This window comes from Mytilus trossulus, chromosome 3 (assembly GCF_036588685.1).
Source record: "Mytilus trossulus isolate FHL-02 chromosome 3, PNRI_Mtr1.1.1.hap1, whole genome shotgun sequence".
NCBI lineage: Eukaryota > Metazoa > Mollusca > Bivalvia > Mytilida > Mytilidae > Mytilus > Mytilus trossulus.
In genome coordinates, this window is record NC_086375.1 from 19021215 (window position 1) to 19043162 (window position 21948).

Below are 21948 nucleotides of genomic sequence, written 5' to 3' on the forward strand. Positions count from 1 at the left end.
TCATCAACATTCACCAAGTGCGCATGAATTGTATTATCATGAAAACAAGGAAATTTTAATAGGGTTTTTATTTATAAGAACATCTATTGATAAATATAAATAAATATGATCTCAGGGGGCAAATTTTGGAAATCGTTCGTAATTGTGTCCAGTCGTAATTGCGTCCTGTGTGGCTGTTATTCTGTGACAGAAACCTGTAATGTGTCAATGATTTAATTACAATCAAAATTCAGACCTGTATCAAGCGCGAATATTCTGTCCATTTTTTACCCAACTGTCCAGGGTTAAACTTCTGTGATCGTATCCAGCTGTACTCCCTGAAGCATTTTATTTACTGTTTTTGCTGTTTATTTTAAAAATTATTATACTTTGAATAGCAAAATAGATCAGCAAAAATCTGCAAAACAAGCAATTTTAAAATAACTCAATATTGCAGAATTCTTCAGCCATTTCTCTTTTAAAAGAAGAGTTATTATTTGCCCTTGAATGACAATTTAAACACTATTTATACGCCTGTTTATGAGACGTATTATGATATTCCACTGTCCATCTGTGGTCAACCTGTCAAGACATTAACTGAAAAACTGTTTACCTATAATTTGCAAAAAAAAAGGTACCAAAACCTTGTTGATAAATATTCCGTATCAACTTCTCAAATAATACACGATGGTCTTGATGTATAGATTCTGCGTACTGATGTTGTTTATCATCTTAACAACATGTTTTATTGTTCTTTCATTTGTCTTTGTTCTATTATTAATATTACTTTTATTGTTGAATGGTTTTATGTGATATCCGTTTGAAGTGGCTCGGTATACTTATACATCTCAACAATGTGTTTGTATTGGCTTTCATTTTTTGGTGGTTTGTTTTGTATATGCAACTCTTTGTATTTCTTTTGTTCTTATTACGTGACTCTGTACTTTAAAAGATCCCGTCAGTATTATATTGGTCTATTATATGTCATTATGATATATTTTTATTATGAATTACTATATACGTTGAACAACAAACGTCAAAATCATTCAATTGCGTAGTGGAATTAACTATTTTTGGATTCTCATAAATTCGACCTATAACTTTTGGACTAGCTTGAATCTCGATCTATCTCTGTAATTTATTCTTACATACTTTTGATTTTTTAACCCTGTATGCTGCTTACATTGCCTATGTAAATTTTAAAACTGTTTGTATGCACATTGAACGACAAATTTATGTGACGTATAAAAATATTCTGACGTCAGACACTCAAATCAATCAATGTGTTCGTAGATAGAAGATGTTTTTGTGTTCTGTTAAATTGTCCCCTTTTAAAATTGTTATACAATGTTGACTGATGTACCCATATTTTGACTATTTTATTAATTGTGACTGTTTATTTAACGCATCATGTAAATATAATGGAATTTGATGAGACTCTTATTAAAGTGAGAGGGTTAGCGCTATAGAACCAGGTTTAATCCACCATTTTCTACATTTGAAAATGCCTGTACCAAATCAGGAATATGACAGTTCTTGTCCATTCGTTTTTGATGCTTTTGTTATTTGATTTTGCCATGTGATTATGGACTTTCCGAATTGATTTTCCTCTGAGTTCAGTATTTTTGTGATTTTACTTTTTAAACAGTCAAAATGATCAGCAAAACAAGATAAAAGTCAAATTTTATTCTATAGTATGACTGTTGAAGATGCACAATGACTCAGGTGGGCAATGTTAGTTGTAATATTTTATTAAACTTAAGGGGGCACAAGCTATCAAATTCACATATTTTATTTCTAACAATGTTAAACAGTTATCCAAACTATTAAAAGTCTAGAATAAATAATAAACAGGCCACGAGCATGAAAATATGTAGCTTTGTTTCTTGTGTATTTAAGTCTAGAAGCCATCTAATTAATAATTGAGTTGACCTCTAAAGTCATGCAGTGACCATATAAGCAATGTAAACATAAATATAAATATAAGTAGTTTAAGCAAACTCCTCCTGGTGGATTAATTATTCTATGACTATTTAATTTCATATTATAGATGAAAAATAAATGTTTATCATCGTTTTTACCTGTATAAGTTTGAACTTTTGTGGATAGAATCAGTCAATCAAATCATGATTTATCTTTGTTTCACTTTCAATGTTGACATTTTTTAGCTATAAATAACTATACACATACAATTCACATGATATTCTATTTGGCACAACTTTTTGGAATTTTGGATCATCAATGCTCTTCAACTTTGTACTTGTTTGGCTTTATAAATATTTTGATATGAGCATCACTGATGAGTCTTATGTAGACGAAACGTGCGTCTGGCGTACTAAAGTATAATCCTGGTACCTTTGATAACTATTTACACCACTGGGTCGATGCCACCGCTGGTGGACGTTTCGTCCCCGAGGGTATCACCAGTCTGGCAGTAGTCAACACTTCGGTGTTGACATGAATATCAATAATGTGGTCATTTTTATAAATTTCCTGTTTACCAAACCTTGAAATTTATCGAAAAACTAAGGATTTTCTTATTCCAGGGATAGATTACCATAGCCGTATTTGGCACAACTTTTTGGAATTTTGGATCCTCAATGCTCTTCAACTTTGTACTTGTTTGGCTTTATAAATATTTTTATATGAGCGTCTTTGATGAGTCTTATGTAGACGAAACGCGCATCTGGCGTACTAAATTATAATCCTGGTACCTTTGATAACTATATCCATCTCAAGCTAAGGGTTTAACTTATAGTTCACATGAATACGGGTTCAATGAGGTAGAATTATTCACTTGCAAGCGAATATTTCATAATAAATTATTTTTTTTAGCTTAATTATTTGCATTTAATAATTGATTAAGCAAACAATAAAAGATATTTTATTTTTTATACATCTCATAGCTAGTGCCTCTTTATAAAAGATGTTGAAATTGGAAATAATATATCTAAATGTGATATGAATGTTATATTAAAATTATATTTATTAATTGGAGTTTATTATGAACTTGTCATCTCACTCTATTGGGTAGTTAATTATCTTTGCACACGGTCTATGATGTCACAGTGCACATTCCATTCTTATCTATATTGCTATGTCATTACTTCTCACGATGTTGGTGTATGATATCTGATGCAAGGAATACATGAACTTCTATTGTTTTGGTCAGCTTTTTGCCACCACTCTCCTTGCTGTCAGTGCCATGGGGACTTTCATTGATGTTATATATGTTGTTACATAGTGTGATGATTGTGTTATATACTTTTTGTTTTATTTTCTTTGTATTGTAATAACAAATATATTAACAATTGAATCAATTTTTGATACCATACTGATGTATGGTCTAAATTCCTTATTTTTCACGGTCTTTGTACCTCAGTTTGACACCATACCGACGTATGGTTTAATTTACATTGTTCCTTGATACTTATTACATATTTCTGATACCATACTGACGTATGGCCTGGTTACCTTTCTATGGCACCATTAACTGACGTATGGTTTAAACACATCATTTGACACCATACTAACATATGGATTTAATTTCTTATTTTGACACCATAATGACTTATGGTTTAAATTACCTTTTGACACCATACTGACGTATGGTCTAAGCACCTCTTTTTGACACCATACTGACGTATGGTTTAAGCACCTCTTTTTGACACTATACTGACGTATGGTTTAAGCACCTCTTTTTGACACCATACTGACGTATGGTTTAAGCACCTCTTTTTGACACCATACTGACGTATGGTTTAAGCACCTCTTTTTGACACCACACTGACGTATGGTTTAAGCACCTCTTTTTGACACCATACTGTTGTATGGTCTAAACATCCTATTTTTGATACCATACCAAACATCTTGTTATTTTATACCATTTTTTGTTTGGTTTATACTTCTATACAATGTATTGTTGTAACCATATACTTATGAACCTTTTATATTTGTTTGTTAAAATCTTACTTTTTCATGTATTTTATGAATGGCTATTTCGATACAAATTTTGAACTTTTGTGGATTAAATTTTTTATTTTCTTTGTATTGTAATAACAAATATATTAACAATTGAATCAATTTTTGATACCATACTGATGTATGGTCTGAATTCCTTATTTTTAACGGTCTTTGTACCTCAGTTTGACACCATACCGACGTATGGTTTAATTTACATTGTTCCTTGATACTTATTACATATTTCTGATACCATACTGACGTATGGCCTGGTTACCTTTCTATGGCACCATTAACTGACATATGGTTTAAACGCATCATTTGACATCATACTAACATATGGTTTTAATTTCTTATTTTGACACCATAATGACTTATGGTTTAAATTACCTTTTGACACCATACTGACGTATGGTCTAAGCACCTCTTTTTGACACCATACTGACGTATGGTTTAAGCACCTCTTTTTGACACTATACTGACGTATGGTTTAAGCCCCTCTTTTTGACACCATACTAGAGACATTTTGACACCATACTGACGTATAGTTTAAGCACCTCTTTTTGACACCATACTGACGTATGGTCTAAACATCCTATTTTTGATACCATACTGACGTATGGTCTAAACATCCTATTTTTGATACCATACTGACGTATGGTTTAAACATCTTGTTATTTTATACCATTTTTTGTTTGGTTTATACTTCTATACAATGTATTGTTGTAACCATATACTTATGAACCTTTTATATTTGTTTGTTAAAATCTTACTTTTTCATCTATTTTATGAATGGCTATTTCGATACAAAATGTTTAGTCAATCTATGAAAAATTATCTCAATTCCAAGTTTCAAGATTTAGTTAGAGTTATCTCCCTTTGCATATGGAGATAGAACATTATACATTATTGGTTTTTAATTGCAGTTGTATAAGTCCCCAGTTACCATATTGTAAATAAATGCATATACTTTTAGATTCTTGAATAAATAATAGTTTAGTACTTAGTCTTTATATATATTAATATACTTCTCATCACACTTACAGTGTATTACAAACTTCAGACATTTGTCCTTTAGAAATTAAGATTTGGGTTTATGCTTATGAGACAGCAACTCAAGGCAGTATTATAATTTCTGTGTTAAAGAGTTTATGGGTGAACTAGAGACATTAATTTGGTATTAGATAAAACCACTTATAATAAATCAAGAACAAGTGAAGTCATAAACAAGAAACTGGTAATTTTATCCAAATTTATACTAAATTTTTATTATTTTAGGTCAGATATTGATGAACCCCTGTGTAAATCACCTGAATTAAGAAAAGCAGAAAAGCTTGTAGGTGACTTATCTGGTATAAATGATGATGTCAAGTCACTTGTTCATGTAAGTTCTTTAGTCTTTACAATGGTTTGTTTGTTGTTAGTCAGTTTAGCTGCCTTATGCTAGCATCCTAGATTTGTGTTCCCCCTGCAACACATGCTGAAAGAAGTGCCATTGTTATTATCTAGCAGGCTAATATGTTATTTATAAATAATTGGACATTTTTTAAAAGAACAACATCAAATGATCGTGGAGTAAAGGGAGTGGTGTCAAAAAGCATCACTATTGAGGAAAGGGTTAATCATATTTATTCATGTATAGGACAATATAACACATCAAATGAAATATAGGGGGAATCCCTTGGGGTTACTTCACTACCTCCTATTTGAGAGTGGTTGAGTTCCCCATTCCCTATTTTGCAACTTGTAAACAGTTCAGATTCCCACCCCCAATCCATATATATTCTTATATGGGACAATAAAATAAATCAAATTAGATTGAGGAGTCCAGGGGGGGGGTCACCCCATCCCCTCCTGTTTGAGAACTTGTAAATGGTGGAGAACCCTACCCCTTCACCATACATATTGATATAATTGTATGGAAATAAAACAAATCAACTGAAATATAGGGGAAGTCTACAGGGATCACCCCACCAATCTTCATTTTGAGCCCACCCCCAAACCTTTTATATTCTTGAATGGGACATTAAAACAAATCAAATTTATGAAATAAACTGCAAGTCACCCAGGGATTTACCACCACCCCCACCTTCTGAGTACTTGTAAACCAATATATTCCTGTTTGTCATTTCAAACATTTGAATGACTGATGATACAGGGTCAATCTCCTGGGCATCTCATTATACATATCATTTTAGTCTAGACCAAACCAATTTGTACTGGACTACTAGTAAGTCCAATGTCATGCGACCATGGAAATGATGAGTTATGGGAGCTTTGTGTGGGAGGATTTGTACTAGCATCCTGTTACTATTGCTTCTTGTTTTATAATTATAAAAAATAGGTGTATGTTGATTTTACTCAAATTATTTTTTGACTATTTTTTTTTTATTCATGGGCCTATAAAATTTTCATTTATGGCTCATTTTAAAGAAAGCATATTTGATAGCTGTGCTTATCCGGTTAACCTGTGTGCTATTGTAATACCTATTGCCTGACCAGTAAAAAAAGGCAATACAATTGTACAATAGATATTGTGAGAGGTAATTTCAACAGGTGGTCATTTAACTACATGTAGATATACTTGGTTGTTTTTGACAGACTAAATTTAAATGATTGATAGTTATAAAATATAAAAAAAGAAGTGATTGACAATGAGACAACTCTCCACAAGAGACCAAAATGACACAGAAATTCACAATTATAGGTAACTGTACGGCCTTCTACAATGAGCAAAGCCCATACCACATAGTCCGCTATAAAAAGCTCCGAAATGATAATGTAAAAAAATTCAAACCAGAAAACTAACGGCCTTATTTGTATAAAAAAGTTGAACTAGAAACACATATGTAACGCATAAACGAACACCAACCACTGAAACACAGGCTCCTGACTTGGGACAGACATATACATACATAATGTGGCAGGGTTAAACATGTTAGCGAAATTCTAACCCTCCACCTAACCTGGGACAGTGGTATAAAAGTACAACATAAGAACGAACTATAAAAATCAGTTGAAAAAGGTTTAACTCATTAGATGGACAAAAATACAAGTGAAAGCTCAAAAACTAGCTCTCCTCATGTCCAATGTCCTGAATGGACTATTCTATTTAGGTATGGGACATTTTACATTTAATACACAATTTGTTCTTTGTTTTGCCCTGACTGTTCAGGCATTTGTCAGTGTTAGATCTCTGCGTAAGTATCCAGCTGCTATCGGCGAAGCCATTTATTCATAATTAGGGTTTATATTGAAAATAATTAAAAGCTGTTTTAATCCATTTATATTTTATATATATTTTTTTTAGGAGGTTGATAGATGTAAATTATTAGAGGACAGGAAAAAAAAGGTAAAACACAATCATTTATATGATCATGAATTACACCTATTGACTTTAATACAGTTATCACTGTAAGCCTAAGGAATGCTTCAGCACTGTCAAGTTACTGATCGACTGTTATCTTTTTACTTCGCATCACGTTGGGGAGTTATTAGTTTCAGTCTGAATGCACGCCATCTTGAAATAATTATTTATTACATATAGGTTTTGATTGGTTGATTTATGATGTGGATAAGATACAGCAACAGCTATTGGCTAAAATGAGATTAAGAATTTCAGACTTTTTTCATCTCCGAAAAAGACATCAATTGCCAGAAAATTAACAATGTGCATTTCAACCCCAATCAACTGTCATTTATTTATGTTGATGTTATTAGGTCTTTCTACTTTTCTGTAGAAAGACCTATTGACTTTCTTCTGATTATTTATCATTTTTTCCTTCTCTGTATTGATGATTCACAAGATGTCGCTTAGATATTTGGAATATGATATCTTACAGTTAGAACTGTGTAACCGAATACTTTTCTATGTAAGAGTTATCTCCCCGAACACTGTTTTTCTTGTTACTTCTAAAACTTTGCGACCATATTTAATTTTTCCTATTTGCTTGTTTTATCCCCAGGATTTTTCATTTGATTTTGACCGAAGCCGTATAAAGAGTCCATATGAGAGTTATTTCCCCTTTTGTATTTGTTATTAGTGAAATATATTTGTATTCTAACTAACTGGTAAACCATAAGCTTTAGAGGCCAAGAGTCATTTGATTTTAGGTCCTTGGTCCATAAAAATGAAAATGAGATCAAGGTCCATGTTCAAATTTTTGATTTTGGCTTGTTATTACTTATTTTAAAAAATCTTATAAGATATGGACAAAATATTTTTTACAGAATTGTTTGTTTCGAATTGTCGTAATACATAACATTTTAGTTTCAAGGCTACGTAGACTTTAAATGGGAGTTTTGATGGGACAAAAGTGAGTTCCCAGTCAAAAAAAGTCCTATCATTTCAGACATTTCTACATCTTTTGTTACCTTTTTCATAAAAATCACTCATACAGTTACTTAGTAATAATTTTTTGAATAATTATAGATTATTACATGGCATTTTCCATATGGCCCTGGTATCAGCCCAAGACTCCCATATCAAGCCAGAGGGCTTTAGCCCGAGGGCTTGATATGGGTCGTGGGCTGATACCATGGGCCATATGGAAAATGACATGTTATAATCTATTTATCACATATTTACAAGCAGGAGAAAACAAATAGCTTACACCAAATTATGTTTGATATTTCATCAAAAATCAAAAAGATATTTAACGAAAACAATAAATAAATGTATCACTGTGCCGTTGAGTTAAAAAAGTTCGTATCACAGTTGGTTAACAACGTTTTGTGAAAAGTTTCAGAAATAAATTAACAATAAATATATTAATTCTAAGAATTGCAAATATTAAACAACTTTAAAGTGTTACATTACAAATTATTCTACAGCACATTTGTAACTTTCTAAATTTCTTTTCATTGTGTTTAACTTGTTTACAAGTAGCCTTTGATTGACAGGTCACCGGAAGTTAAACTCGGGGGCTCGATATGGATTTCGAGGGCTGATATCGATATCGGCCCCGAGGGCTGATAACCAACCTTGACTTCCGGCTATTATTGGCCATGCAAAAACGTACATATCAGTACAAAATATGTGATAAGTATAGATTATAACATGCCCTTTTCCATATTGGCCCTGGTATCATCCCGAGACTCCCATATCGGCCTCGAGGCATTAGCCGAGGGCCGATATGGGTCGAGAGATGATACCAGGGTCAATATGGAAAATACATGTTATAATCTTTTTATCACATATTTAAGTTCTGCAGAAAAGAGAAAAAAAGGTCAATTATAACAATTTAATGATACATATTAAAAGGTAAAATCTTAAACAATTTTAATTTATCACAAACGTGTCGTTAAGGATGCAATGACGACACGTCATTAGAAACAGGGCACAATATCAATATCTCTTTTTTGCCCCGGGCAATTTTGAGGTTATTGCATATGCAAAACCTAAGGTATTCATAACAAATATGTGATAATATCGATTATAGTTGAAATGATAGGACATTTTTTGAGTGTGAACTGAATTTTGTCCCATGAGTGTAAGTCTTGTTAATATTGGATGTTTTAGATTGACAAAGAGAAAGACCTGTTACTTGGACCATCACCATTAGATCTGTATCTTATTGTAAGTAACTTTAAAATCTTTATCATAAATGAAGGAATTTAAAGCAAGGAAGTCAATAATCTCTTTACGATGGACCTATAATCGACAGAATTTCATGAAACTTTGTAGATAATAAAGACAATCTATGTAACATCAACAGGAAATTATGATTCAACTTATTTTCTAGGCGTTATGCCCTTTTTAACTTAGAATTTTAAATATACTGCTGTATCAGTTTGTCAATGCAACTCCTCTGAAACCACACAACTCTTTTTTTTGTAACTTTGTAAATGTTTAAAGGGCATACTATGTATTTTGCATATCCAGTTGACTTTTATAGTATTTATAAGTCTTTGAACTTTGGAATCCAGTGATATTTTGTTTGCTTGGCTGAGTAACAATGTAAGTGTGTTGTGGGGTATTGGATTGTGCTCACAAATGATCTTTATTTTTAGCTCAACTGGCCCAAAGGGCCAAGTGAGCTTTTCTCATCACTTGGAGTCCAGCATCTGTTGTCCATCGTCATTACTTTTACGAAAATCTTCATCTCTGAAACTACAGGGCCAAATTTAACCAACTTGGCTACAATCATCATTGAGGTATCTAGTTTGTCTGATGACCCAGCCACCAAACCATGATGGACGCCATGGCTATAAATAGAACATAGGGGTAAAATGTAGATTTTGGCTTATATCTCTGAAACCAAAGCGTTTAGAAAATCTGACATTGGGGTCAAATTGTAATCAAGTCAATATCTATCTGCCCTGAACTTTTCATATGAATTAGACAACCCATTGTTAGGTTGCTGCCCCTGAATTGTTAATTTTAAGGAAATTTTGCTGTTTTTGGTCATTATCTTGAATATTATTATAGATAGAGATAAACTGTAAACAGCAATAATATTCAGCAAGTAAGATCTACAAATAATATAAAAAAGAAGATGTGGTATGATTGCCAATGAGACAAATATCCACAAAAGAAGTCAGCATGACCAAAATAGTTGACCCCTTAAGAGTTGTTGCCCTTTATAGTCAATTTTAAACATTTTTGGTAATTTTGTTATCTTTTACAAAAATCTTCTTCTCTGAAACTACTGAAACAATTTTAACCAAACTTGTCCTCAATCATCATAAGGGTATCTAGTTTTAAAAATTGTTTCAGATGACCCCGCCTGCGAACCAAGATGTCTGACATAGCTAAAATAGGACATAGGATAAAATGCAGTTTTTGGCTTATATCTCTGAAACAGAAGCATTTAGAGCAAATCTTTTGGTTTATCTTGAATATTATTATAGATAAAGATAAACTGTAAAAAGCATTGGTATACAGCAAAGTAAGACCTGAAAATAAGTCAACATGACCAAAATGGTCAATTGACCCCCTGGGAGTTAGTGCCCTTTATAGTAAATTTTTAACAATTTTCAAATTTGCTTGTTTTTACAAACTTTTCCACTGTAACTACTGGGCCAAGTTCATCATAGATAGAGATAATTGTAAGCAGCAAGAATGTTCAGTAAAGTTTGATCTACAAACACATCACCATAACCAAAACACAATTTTGTCATGAATCCATCAGTGTCCTTTGTTTAATATGCACATAGACCAAGGTGAGCCACACAGGCTCTTTAGAGACTCTAGTTTATGATAGGTCAACAATGTTTGGTTTGTGTCTTGGTTGTTAGGAGTAATATGAAATCTGACATATGTCATACACTTATGCAGTCAGTTTTAGTTTTCCCATGTGAAAAAAACTCATAGAATAGGAGCCATAGGGGTAACAATGCAGCAGCAACATCAACTATTTGTATTAAGCTTAGATTGCAGAGGGTAGTTGACTTGGAGGCCTATACCTTGTATACGGATGCTTTCTGTTTAGAAGCTTTGAAAGAGGGACGAAAGATACCAAAGGGACAGTCAAACTCATAAATCTAAAACAAACTGACAACGCCATGGCTAAAAAAGAAAAAGACAAACAGAAAAACAATAGAACACATGACACAACATAGAAAACTAAAGAATAAACAACACGAACCCCACCAAAAACTAGGGGTGATCTCAGGTGCTCTGAAAGGGTAAGCAGATCCTGCTCCACATGCGGCACCCGTAGTGTTGCTTATGTGATTACAAATCCGGTAAATAGTCTAATTCGGTAGGTCAAATTCATGAAAGGGAAGGGGATTGTAGTTACGACGTGAGGAACATATCCGATATTATTTGTGAAATGGTTATTCCATAACGGTCAACCAACTCGTGATGGCGTCCGTAAAATTTACGAAGGGATGATTTCAACTTCACCATTTGGAACTCTTGATTTAATAGCTTCCTTGTGAGCAGTAACCCTCTATCAAGAAAATCATGATAGGAAATGCAAGCACAGGAATATCGTATCAAATGAGAGATATATACCCCGTATGCAGGTGCTGCTGGAATGTTGCTACTTAGAATTGGAAAGTTCACAATTGGAAAGCTGAAATCATCTCTTTTGTCGTAAAGTTTTGTCTTCAACCGACCCTCATTGTCAATTTCTAGATGTAAGTCAAGATATGAAGCTGACTTAACTGTATCTGTAGTATCCTTTATCTCCAATTCGATGGGATAGATGCGTTCCACATAGTCACCAAATTTTGAATTGTTTAGTGAAAGAACGTCATCTATATAGCGGAAAGTGAGTTAAAGTCTGTGTTCACATGACTTTGACTTCATTTCATAGGTCAGAAATCGAGGTTAAATTAAGATGATTTTAAGGTCAGTTTCTCAGATACCCTAAGCATTTAACTCAACTATATTTGGTGATGGTAAAGTGTATATGTCAGTCTGGCAGATATTATATGACCTTGATCTCATCAGTGGCAGATCCAGAAATTTTCACAAGTGGGGGCCCACTGACAGATTAAGAGGGGGCCTGCTCCAGTCATGCTTCAGTGATTCCCTATATAAGCACCCCCCCCCCCCCCCCCTAAATCTGCCTCTGCTCATCTTCATTGTACATTGGTCAATGTTAAGTTTCCCTGATAAAAAATCTGTTTCTTATGATACTTTAAGCAAAAATTTGATGTATGGAAGGACTTGCATGTCTGGCAGAATTGATCTTACCTTAACCCTTTCCTCCATAATGACGCCTTTTGACGCCACCCCCCTTACTCCATAATGACGCCTTTTGACGCCTGTGTAGTACCTCAGTTGAAACACTTTGACTACAAAGTGTCTGCAGTAGACTTAATAAAATTTGTATCCAATATGAAAAGGAATATCATAGGAATACCCTACTTAAATTTATTTGATGAAATAGTTGTTTTTTGAAATGCCTTAATACTTTAAAGCATATGTTCAGCATTTTATTAAAAAAATCCTATGCGAATCAAGTATGCAAAAAAAAAAATTCAATGGAGGAAAGGGTTAATTCCATTTTCATGGTTCATTTATTAATATTAAGTTTCATTGTTTGGTTTTTTTCTTGAATACAATAAGTAATAAGTCAACCATATTTTGTGTATGTAATGATTGTAAGGTTTACATGTCTGTCTGCCTTAGTTTATATAAATTATCTGGCCTCAATATAAAAATAGGGAGATGTAATTGATTGCCAATTCATCAGCTATTCACTATGTTCACATGAAGCAGATGCAAGCAATTGTAGGCAACTGTATGGCCTTCGACAATGAAGAAAAAATATACTGTATAGTCAGCTATGAAAAATAATAAAACCAAATGCCTAATTTTAAACTAAACAATTTATGAATTACAAATATGACAGACCTATACCAATAACAACAACTACACAACAGGCGAATGCACATAAAGAATGTGGCTTTGTTAAACTGTGAGTGTTCTACCTACCCCTAACTTGATACAACAGTGTAACAGACAAACTATAAAATTCAGATGAAAAAAATTTAATTCATCAGATTGATACAAAGCAGAAAAATATCAACAAAACACTGATTGGACATGACAGGGTATTTATATATCTGCCATCCCTTAAACAACAAAATCACAGACTGAACATGACAGGGTATTTATATATCTGCCATCCCTTAAACAACAAAATCGCAGACTGGACAGGACAGGGTATTTATATATCTGTCATCCCTAACAACAAAAACACAGACTGGACATGACAGGGTATTAATATATCTGTCATCCCTAAAACAACAAAAACACAGACTGGCCATGACAGGGTATTTATATATCTGCCATCCCTATAATCAACAAAAACACAGACTGTACATGACAGGGTATTATATATCTGTCATCCCTAAAACAACAAAAACACAGACTGGACAGGACAGGGTGTTTATATATCTGCCATCCCTTAAACAACAAAAACACAGACTGGACCGGACAGGGTATTTATATATCTGTCATCCCTTTAACAACAAAATCGCAGACTGGACAGGACAGGGTATTTATATATCTGTCATCCCTAACAACAAAAACACAGACTGGACATGACAGGGTATTAATATATCTGTCATCCCTAAAACAACAAAAACACAGACTGGCCATGACAGGGTATTTATATATCTGCCATCCCTATAATCAACAAAAACACAGACTGTACATGACAGGGTATTATATATATGTCATCCCTAAAACAACAAAAACACAGACTGGACAGGACAGGGTATTTATATATCTGCCATCCCTTAAACAACAAAAACGCAGACTGGACCGGACAGGGTATTTATATATCTGTCATCCCTTTAACAACAAAATCGCAGACTGGACAGGACTGGGTATTTATATATATGTCATTCCTTAAACAACAAAATCACACACTGGACAGGGCAGGGTATTTATATATCTGTCATCCCTTTAACAACAAAATCGCAGACTGGACAGGGCTGGGTATTTATATATATGTCATTCCTTAAACAACAAAATCACACACTGGACAGGGCAGGGTATTTATATATCTGTCATCCCTTAAACAACAAAAACACAGACTGGACAGGACAGGGTATTGATATATCTTTCATCCCTTAAACAACAAAAAAACACAGACTAGATATGACAGGGTATTTATATATCTGCCATCCCTTTAAACAACAAAAACACACACTTGACAGGACAGGGTATTTATATATCTGTCATCCCTTCAACAACAAAAAAAACACAGACTGGATATGACAGGGTATTTATATATCTGTCATACCTTAAACAACAAAATCACACTGGACAGGACAGGGTATTTATATATCTGTCATCCCTTAAACAACAAAAACACAGACTGGACAGGACAGGGTATTAATATATCTGTCATCCCTTAAACAACAAAATCGTAGTCTGGACAGGACAGGGTATTTATATATCTGTCATCCCTTAAACAACAAAATCGTAGACTGGACAGGACAGGGTATTTATATATCTGTCATCCCTTAAACAACAAAAACACAGACTGAACATGACAGGGTATTTATATATCTGTCATCCCTTAAACAACAAAACACAGACTGGACAGGACAGGGTATTTATATATCTGTCATCCCTTAAACAACAAAAACACAGACTGGACAGGACAGGGTATTAATATATCTGTCATCCCTTAAACAACAAAATCGTAGACTGGACAGGACAGGGTATTTATATATCTGTCATCCCTTAAACAACAAAAACACAGACTGAACATGACAGGGTATTTATATATCTGTCATCCCTTAAACAACAAAAACACACACTTGACAGGACAGGGTATTTATATATCTGTCATCCCTTCAACAACAAAAAAAAACACAGACTGGATATGACAGGGTATTTATATATCTGTCATACCTTAAACAACAAAATCACACACTGGACAGGACAGGGTATTTATATATCTGTCATCCCTTAAACAACAAAAACACAGACTGGACAGGACAGGGTATTAATATATCTGTCATCCCTTAAACAACAAAATCACAGACTGGACAGGACAGGGTATTTATATATCTGTCATCCCTTAAACAACAAAATCACAGACTGAACATGACAGGGTATTTATATATCTGTCATCCCTTAAACAACAAAATCGTAGACTGGACAGGACAGGGTATTTATATATCTGTCATCCCTTAAACAACAAAAACACAGACTGGACATGACAGGGTATTATATATCTATCATCCTTTAAACAACAAAAAACACAGACTGGACAGGACAGGGTATTTATATATCTGTCATCCCTTAAACAACAAAAACACAGACTGGAAAGGACAGGGTATTTATATATCTGTCTTCACTTAAACAACAAAAACACAGACTGAACATGACAGGGTATTTATATATCTGTCATCCCTTAAACAACAAAAACACAGACTGTACATAACAGGGTATTTATATATCTGTCATCCCTTTAAACAACAAAAACACAGACTGGACAGGACAGGGTATTTATATATCTGTCATCCATTAAACAACAAAATTGCAGACTGGACAGGACATGGTATTTATATATCTGTCATCCCTTAAACAACAAAATCGCAGACTGGACAGGACAGGGTATTTATATATCTGTCATTCCTTCAACAACAAAATCGCAGACTGAACAGGACAGGGTTTTTATATATCTGTCATCCCTTAAACAACAAAATCGCAGACTGAACAGGACAGGGTATTTATATATCTGTCATCCCTTAAACAACAAAAACACAGACTGGACAGGACAGGGTATTTATATATCTGTCATCCCTTAAACAACAAAATCGCAGACTGGACAGGACAGGGTATTTATATATCTGTCATCCCTTTAAACAACAAAAACACAGACTGGACATGACAGGGTATTTATATATCTGTCATCCCTTAAACAACAAAAACACAGACTGGACATGACAGGGTATTGATATATCTGTCATTCCTTAAACAACAAAATCGCAGACTGGACAGGACAGGGTATTTATATATCTGTCATCCCTTAAACAACAAAAACACAGACTGGACAGGACAGCGTATTTACACATCTGCCATCCATTTAAACAACAAAAACACAATCTGGACAGGACAGGGTATTTATATATCTGTCATCCCTTAAACAACAAAAACACAGACTGGACATGACAGGGTATTAATATATCTGTCATCCCTTTAAACAACAAAATCACAGACTGGACATAACAGGGTATTAATATATCTGTCATCCCTTAAACAACAAAATCACAGACTGGACATAACAGGGTATTAATATATCTGTCATCCCTTAAACAACAAAATCACAGACTGGACAGGACAGGGTATTGATATATCTGTCATCCCCTAAACACCACACAGACTGAACATGACAGGGTATTATATATCTGTCATCCTTTAAACAACAAAAACACAGACTGGACATGGCAGGGTATTTATATATCTGTCATTCCTTAAACAACAAAATCACAGACTGGACAGGACAGGGTATTGATATATCTGTCATCCCTTAAACACCAAAAACACAGACTGGACATGGCAGGGTTTTTATATATCTGTCATCCCTTTAAACAACAAAAACACAGACTGGATGTACTCTCACGTTACATCACAGTATTGTTTAAAGATCTAAAAAAGCATGTCATATTATAATTGATCATTGATAATGTTTTAAAACTATTAGTAGAACCATTGTATTACAGAGTCAATCATTTTAAGTAGAGGATAGAAATTTTAGTGTGTGCTCTCTAATATCTTCCTTAAATATTTGTTATTAATAAACTCATTCTTCAGTCAAATAATGTTCTTTAGTCACTCAAATATTATAGAGTAATCTGTTTATCCTTCTGATTTTTTTCAGACATCTTCAGGCAAGAACTTTTCTACCCCATACAAATCAGTACCAGAACTGTCATATCATCAGTTTAATGCTCCTCTTCCACCTGGATTCAATGAGGCAGAACATGTGTTACAAGATGTTTCTAAGGCAAGGAATTGCCTAGAGGCTAACCTGCAAAGTGTATTAAGGTCCCAACAGGAGAATGAGGTTTATGCCATATTAGAGAATTTGCATCAAAATAGGTAATTTATTATATATATATTTATTATGTATTGTGCCACTTTTTGTCAAACCTTGTCGCAGAAAGCTCAACATAGGGATAGTGATGCGGCGTCGGTGTGTTGACTAACTTCTTTAAAGCTTTATATTTTAGAAGGTGGGAGACCTAAATGCTTCATACTCTATATATAGATGCCTCATGTTACAAACTTCCCATCAGTCACATGTCCAATGTTATTGACCTCATTTTCATGGTTCAGTAACTACTTGAAAAAAAAGTTCAGATTTTTCGTAATGTAAAATTTTCTCTTAATATAAGTAATAGGATAACTGTATTTAGTATGTGTGTACCTTGCAAGGCCATTTTGCCTGTCAGACAGTTTTCACTTGACCTCGACCTCATTTCATGGATCAGTGAACAAGGTAAAGTTTTGGTGGTCAAGTCCATATCTCAGATACTATAAGCAATACGTCTAGTTATTCAATGTATGGAAGGACATGTCCAAGTGGCAGGTGTCATCTTACGTTGACCTCATTTTCATGGTTCAGTGGTTATAGTAAAGTTTTTGTGTTTTTGTCTGTTTTTCTTATGCTATATGCAATAGGTCTACTATATTTAGTGTATGGAATGATTGCAAAGCGTACATGTCTAGCTGATAGATGTCATATGACCTTGACCTCATTTTCATGGTCCAGTGGTCAAAGTTAAACTTTTGAGTTTGGTCTATTTTTCTTATACTATATTGAATAGGTAAATTGTATTTGGTGTTTGGAAATATTTTATGATCTATATGTCAGTCACACAGGTTTTATTTGACCTTGACCTCATTTTCACGGTTCATTGCAAAGTGTTAAGTATTTGTGTTATGGTCTGTTCTTAATTTATAAGCAATAGATCAACTATGTTTGTTGTATGGATGAATTGTTAGCTTTACATGTCTGCCTGGCATGGTTCATCTGACCTTGACCTCATTTTCATGGTTCATTGATCAATGTTTAGTTTTCTTGTTTAATGTTGATTTTATGTGATTGTTGTAATAAAGCTTTATATTTAGGACTATCATCATGGACTGCACAAAGGTTCCTAGTTTCGATTCCTGTCTGGGATGAAAATTTCAGGGACTGAATTTTCGGCTCTCTCTTGACACCTTTTGCGAGTATGGTCTTGAGGAAATGATGATAGTCCGTCGGAAGGGGAAAATAAATGGCTGGCCTGTGTTAAGAGAGAGCCATATCTCTTGCACCTTAAAGACACCCTTATAGATTTTGAAAAAGAGCAGGCTAATGCCGCAACAAGGCAGCACACACACACCTGCATAGTGATAGGGATTAATATAAGTTGCAAAACTTGTTTCCCAATCCACTATAAATAAATATGTTTAGACTAAATAATATCATTGATAAGTAAAGAAGGCGAGACATTTCAGTTTGTGCACTCTTGTCTTGGTAATGTTAAGTTTATGTGACAGTTGTGATAAAGCTTTATATTTAGGACCATGAACATTATATCAATGATTAGTAAAGAAGGCGAGACATTTCAGCATGTGCAACTTGTTTAAATTTTAGCAATAAAAGGGAGTTATTTTTAGGCCTTCGAATGTCCTCCCTTGACCTCAATCATTATAAAAGGTATCTGTATGATTTTAATCTATTTTTACATGATTTGCAAAACCCAAAATAGAACACAGGCTCTTGAGACCTTCTGTTTAAGTAATCTCATAATGCTTTATTTCAAATAAATAATTTTGTTTTTCAGAAAAAGAATTTGAGATGATTGAAAAAGTTGAAATTATATACTGAATGTTTATCAAATGAACAACCTGATGTTCAGCCCTGCTAATTAAAAGGAAAAAAAATTGGAAACTTTGGTAGAAGAAAAAAAGAAAGAAAACCCTGTAGTTGTATTTTAAAGCTTTATTTTTCAGATCAGATCCAGGAAGAGCACATTTGCAACAAAAGATTGATAAATGGGTTACTAAACTAAGACAGCAAGTAGAGGTATGCTTGTCAGAAAATAATAATCTAATGATATGACTTTTGTTCAGAAAACATGTCAGGGGCAGATCCAGCCATTTAAAAAAAAAGGGGGGGGGTCCCAACCCAGGACAAAAGGGGGGTTCCAACTATATGTCCTCATTCAAATGCATTGATCGTCCAAAAAAAAGGGGGGGTCCAACCCCCCAGAACCCTCCCCCTAGATCCTCCACTGCATGTTCTGAAATAACTTTCATTATTTATGCTTTATGACTAAACGTTTAATAGCCAGAAATGTATTATTTTTGAAAGCATAAAAGCAAATGGGTTTAAACAGAACAGCTGAATCTATTTAAGGTCATCATTGCAACCATAATTGTAGCTGAAGAACTGACTGATATCAGCAATGAGCACTGCACAGATCTAGTGATAATAAAATCAAATGATAATTCTGTACACACAACATTTGTTACTTAAAAATCTTCATGAAGTATGCGAGTGACTCTGATTCAACTTTTTCTCAATTATATTAAAAATAAAAACCCAGGCACAATGCTAAGTATAAAAAAACTGCTCTGAAACCACACAACATAATTTGAAAAGTAGATTCGCATATTGACAGGAAATTATTATTCAATCAATTTATTTTTCTCATACAATTGTTTTCCTTACACTTAGTTTATTTCTCCAATGACAATGTTGGCCTTTGTTGGGACATGGGGTATATGCTGCACTCACTAAGGTTCTTTATTTCCCGTGATAGTAATTTTTTTAACAATCTTTTATAAAAATTTCTCCTGATAATGCTGGGCCAAATTTATCCGAAACCTATTTAGATTATTAAAAGGACATACTATATAGATGTGCATATCAACTGAAAATTACGATTCAATTTTGTTTCTAGAAGATATGCTTCAATGTATTACTGCAACAGTTTGTCATCGCAACTCCTCTATAACAGCACAACAGAATTTCATGAAACCTTTTTATACGCCCGTCAAAATTTTACGAGACCTATTATGGTAAACACATGTCTGGTGTCCGTCCCTCTGTCTGTCTGTCTGTCTGTCTGTCTGTCTGTCTGTCCGTCTGTCTGTCAGGCGTTAACATGTCACACTGTAACTTGAGAACGACTTATCTAAGTTTCTTATGATGGTCAAATGATCTGTATACTTTTTGGTGAAAATTAGATTTAAACTTTTTGAGTTACGGCACTTTGTAACTAAAACAGGGGGGGGGGGGGGGGTTTCACATGTTGCACCATATCTCAAAAACGATTCTTGATTATGGCTTAAAACTTTTAAAACTTTAAACACTTCTTAGTTATATTAATCTTGATATCTGTTTATTTTTTGGTGATGATTCAAATTTTTATTTTTGAGTTATTGAGTATTTTGTAAAAAAGGGGGGAGGGTTTTTTTTTTACATGTCGCGCCATATCTCAAAATGGATTTATGATTATTGCTTTTAAAAAACGTTACACATGTCTTTGTTATATTAATCTTTAGTTCTGTATTCTTATTGGTGATGATTCAAAATTTTATTTTTGATTTATTGAGTATTTTGTTAAACAGGGGAGGTTTTTATACGCCTGTCAAAATTTTGACAGGACTTATTATGGTATACAAATGTCTGGTGTCCGTCCATCCATCTGTCTGGCGTAAACAATTCGCACCGTAACTTGAGAACGACTTATCCAAATTTCATGAAACTTAATATACTGTAGCTGTTTCTTATGATGGTGAAATGATCTGTATACTTTTTGGTGAAAATAAGATTTAAACTTTTTGAGTTACGACACTTTGTAACTAAAACAGGGGTGTGTTTTTTTCACATGTTGCACAGTATCCCAAAAACTATTCTTGATTATGACTTAAAACTTTAAACACTTCTTAGTTATATTTATCTCAATATCTGCTTTTTGAGTTATTGAGTATTTTATAAAAAAGGGGGAGGAGTTTTTTACACATCACACCATATATCAAAAACAATTTATGATTATTGCTTAAAACTTTACACATGTCTTTTTTATATTAATCTTTAGATCTGTATACTTTTTGGTGATGATTTAAAATTTCATTTTTGAGTTATTAGTATTTTGTAAAAAAGGGGGAGGTGTTTTTACATGTTGTGCTGTATCTCAAAAATGATTTATGATTATTGCTTAAAACTTTACACACTTCTTTGTTATATTAATCTTAAGATCTGTATACTTTTTGGTTTTGATTCCAAATTTTATTTTAGTAATATTTAGTTTTTTGTAAAAAAAAAACAGGGTGGGGGTTTCACATTTCCCGCCGTGTCTCAAAAACAATATATGGTTATTGCTTTAAACTTTCTTAGAAACTATTTATGATTATTGCATAAGACTTCCACACAAGACGTCGGGTGTATCATGCGCTCATGGCACAGCTGTTTATTTTTACATGTTGCGCCATATCTCAAAAATAATTTATGATTATTACTTTAAACTTTACACACTTCTTTGTTATATTAATCTTAAGATCTGTATACTTTTTGGTTTTGATTCAAA

At 33.5% G+C, this 21948-nt stretch overlaps 1 protein-coding gene across 2 annotated transcripts in view; it reads left to right on the plus strand.

Moving 5' to 3' along the window:
- Positions 1-21948, plus strand: part of LOC134710322 (protein TALPID3-like) — a 178440-nt gene that overhangs the window by 71796 nt on the left and 84696 nt on the right. For both annotated transcript variants that reach the window (XM_063570647.1, XM_063570648.1), the window contains exons 9-13: positions 5218-5323; positions 7250-7291; positions 9461-9517; positions 17244-17464; positions 19367-19439. In XM_063570647.1, the coding sequence (XP_063426717.1) occupies positions 5218-5323; positions 7250-7291; positions 9461-9517; positions 17244-17464; positions 19367-19439 (499 nt within the window). The remainder of the gene's footprint in view (positions 1-5217; positions 5324-7249; positions 7292-9460; positions 9518-17243; positions 17465-19366; positions 19440-21948) is intronic.